General features: G+C 46.9%; 1 protein-coding gene across 1 annotated transcript in view; it reads right to left on the bottom strand.

Moving 5' to 3' along the window:
• The window catches only part of DPYS (dihydropyrimidinase), a 122,202-nt gene extending 119,488 nt beyond the window's left edge, over positions 1 to 2,714 (bottom strand). Inside the window, exon 1 of the mRNA XM_004370705.1 lies at positions 2,451 to 2,714. Within this exon, the coding sequence (XP_004370762.1) occupies positions 2,451 to 2,714 (264 nt within the window). The remainder of the gene's footprint in view (positions 1 to 2,450) is intronic.
• Between the last annotated feature and the right edge of the window lie 438 nt (positions 2,715 to 3,152).

Here is a 3,152-nt window from a genome sequence, read left to right as displayed (position 1 = left end):
TATGGTATATTCACACAATGGAATACTACACAATGATAAAGAGCAATGATGAATCCATGAAACATCTTATAACGTGGAGGAATCTGGAAGGCATTATGTGGAGTGAATTTAGTCACTCACAGAAGGACAAATATTGTACAAGACCCCTATTATAAGAACTCAAGAAAAGGTTTAATTACAGAAGAAAACATTCTTTGATAGTTACGAGGGTGGGGAAGGAGGGAGAGGGGTATTCACTAACTAGATAGTAGACAAGAAGTATCTTAGGTGAAGGGAAGGACAGCACACACTACAGGGAAAGTCAGCACAACTGGACTAACCCAAATCTAAGAAGTTTCCTGAATACATCCTAACACTTTGAGGGACAGAGTAGCCGGGGTGGAGGTCGAGGTCTGGGGACCATGCTTTCAGGGGACATCTTGGTCAATCGGCATAACAAAGTTTATTAAGAAAATGTTCTGCATCCCACTTTGGTGAGTGGCGTCTGGGGTCTTAAAAGCTAGCGAGCGACCATCTAAGATGCACCAATTGGTCCCAACTCACCTGGAGTAAAGGAAAATGAAGAACATCAAAGACACAAGGAAAGTATTAGCCCAAGAAACAGAAAGGGCCACATAAACCAGAGACTGCATCATCCTGAGACCAGACGAACTAGATGGTGCCTGGCTACCACCAATGCCCGCCCTGACAGGGAAAACAACAAAGAGTCCCTGATGGAGCAGGAGAAAGGTGGGGTGGAGAACTCAAATTCTAGTAAAAAGACCAGACTTAATGGTCTGACTGAGACTGGAGGAACCTCAGAAAGCATGGACCCCGGACTCTCTGTCAACCCAGAACTAAAACAATTCCTGAGGCCAACTCTTCGGACAATGATTAGGCTGGACTATGGGACATAAAAGGATACTCATGAAGAGTGTGCTTCTTAGCTCAAGTAGATACATGAGACTAAATCAGCAGCTCCTTTCTGGAGGCGAGATGAGAAGGCAAAGAGGGTCAGAAGCTGGTTGAATGGACACAGGAAATCCAGGATGGAAAGGAGGAGTATGCTGTCACAGTATAGGGAGAGCAATTAGGGTCACATAACAATGTATGTATAAATTTTTGTATAAGAAACTAACTTGAATTGTAAACTTTCACTCATAGTTCAACAATTTAAAAAAAAGAAAGACATGTCAACCGGATAGTTTTAAGACTTTGTTTGGATTTTGTTTCAAGCAAACTAACTTTAAAATATATTTTAAAGAAAATTTGGGAAAATTGAACATCAGTTTGGTTAGATAATACAAAGGATTTGTTAGTAATTGTGTCAAGTGTGATAATGATTATTGCACTTTTTTTAAAAGTCCTTATCTGTTACATAAACATACTGAAGTACTTATGCGTGAAATAGTATGATGACTGGGATTTGCATTTTAAAACGTGAGGAACATTGAGTTTCTGTGTGTGTGGATGGAAAATTTGGCAAAGGATGTTAGTGAGGGTAGCATAGCATGATTGATGTAACTGATCTCAGTGAATTGTATTCATGAAAAATGTTGAATTGGCAAATGGGTTATCTATATTGAACATTAACTGGAAATTGAACATCAATTAAAAAAATACAATAAAAAGATGTGGGGAAGAATAATGAGAAAATATGGACAAAATGCTGCTTGTTTGTTGAAGCTGGCTGCGGGTACATGGTGTTAATTAAACTGTTCTCTCTACTTTGTATGTAGGAAAATTTCCACAATAAATGTTTGAAAAATTTAAAAAAAAAAGATCTGATGTCCCTGGGGCAAGATATAGGAGAAGAGATGGGGCGAGGCCGCCTTGGTGTGAATGTAAGTGCTAAGATTTTGAGTGCAGAGTGAGATATCATTTCTGGAATATTTTCTCTTCTTAACCCCAGTCAGGACTGGAGGTATGGGGGCAAAGATTATGGATGGGTTGGGCTTTCTAGACCACCCAGACCCTATTTCTGAGACTTCTCGTCAACGTTGCTAGATGGATGGATTTTTTTATTTGATTCTGTCTGGGGGTGGAAGATGGGGGAAGAAATGGCTGGGAGTATAGACCTAAGAAAAAGATTCCATAGATCTTATGGAAAACTTGTGAAATTGCCTGGTTGCTCAGAACACCAGCAAAAATGGGAGATTCTTGAGGTACAAACTAGGGAGAAATGAGAGTAAGAGCATGGGTTGCCTTAAACTTGTCAAATTCCCCAATCAGACTAGACGGCATCTAGCTTAGGCAAGACTGGGCTGAAGTCACCAAACAGGGGCGCCTGGAAGAAGTCGCCTCCGCCAAGAAGAATCAATTAATCCTAGCTCTACAACCGCTGGGGACTCTGAGGCTCGCTTCTGCTCACCCAGTCCCCCCGCGCTGCGCAGGCGCAAGGTGTCCCTGGCTCGCGACGCCTTGGGCAGCTAGAGAGCATCGGGGGTGGAGGTCGCGGCGCGGGTGGGTACCTTGGTGCCCTGGTGGAAGTCGTCGACGGACCGCGAGCCCATGAAGGGGAACTGCATGTGCGTGTGCGTGTCGATGCCGCCGGGCAAGACGAGCTTGCCGCGAGCGTCGAGGACCCGCAGTCCGGCGGGCGCATCCCCGGGCGGCAGCAGGTCTGGGCCGAGCGCCCGCACCACGCCGTCCTCCACCAGGACGTCGGCCACCTGCGAGAAGTCGTCGTTGACCACGCGACCCCCGCGGATCAGGAGCTGCGACGGCGCTGCCATGGCGAGGGGCGCTCGGGGTCCGTCCTGGCTGCGGGCTGCGCGCGGAGCTGGCCAGCGCGAGCCGGGGTCGCCCTCCTCAGGTGCCTGCGGACAATCCCCAACTTCCTGCTGAGCTGCAAACTTCAGGCACGTCCCGAGCCCAGAGGCCTGGGCCGGGTTTATGAACCGGTCGTTGGTGGGGCTCCACCCCCGGGTGGGCTGGGCTGGAGCCGAAAGGCTGGGCAAAACAGGAGATAGGCACAGTCAGTCCTTCCAAGCAAGCTCAGGCCCCAAAGGTACTGTTGCTCCAGGTGTTAGCCACCCAGGACCCTGAGTCATTGGAAGGGAAAGATCTTGGAGTTTTAAAAGTGAGGGCCATGTGTTTTCCATCATAAGAAAAGACGCTTTGGGGAAAAAAAAATCCACTTTATCCCTTCTGTTGGTGGAGAGCGCGTATTA

The sequence above is a fragment of the Trichechus manatus genome, unplaced genomic scaffold, assembly GCF_000243295.1.
Source record: "Trichechus manatus latirostris isolate Lorelei unplaced genomic scaffold, TriManLat1.0 scaffold00009, whole genome shotgun sequence".
NCBI lineage: Eukaryota > Metazoa > Chordata > Mammalia > Sirenia > Trichechidae > Trichechus > Trichechus manatus.
Note: the sequence above shows the minus strand (reverse complement) of the source record. Positions and strands in the feature narration are given on the sequence as shown.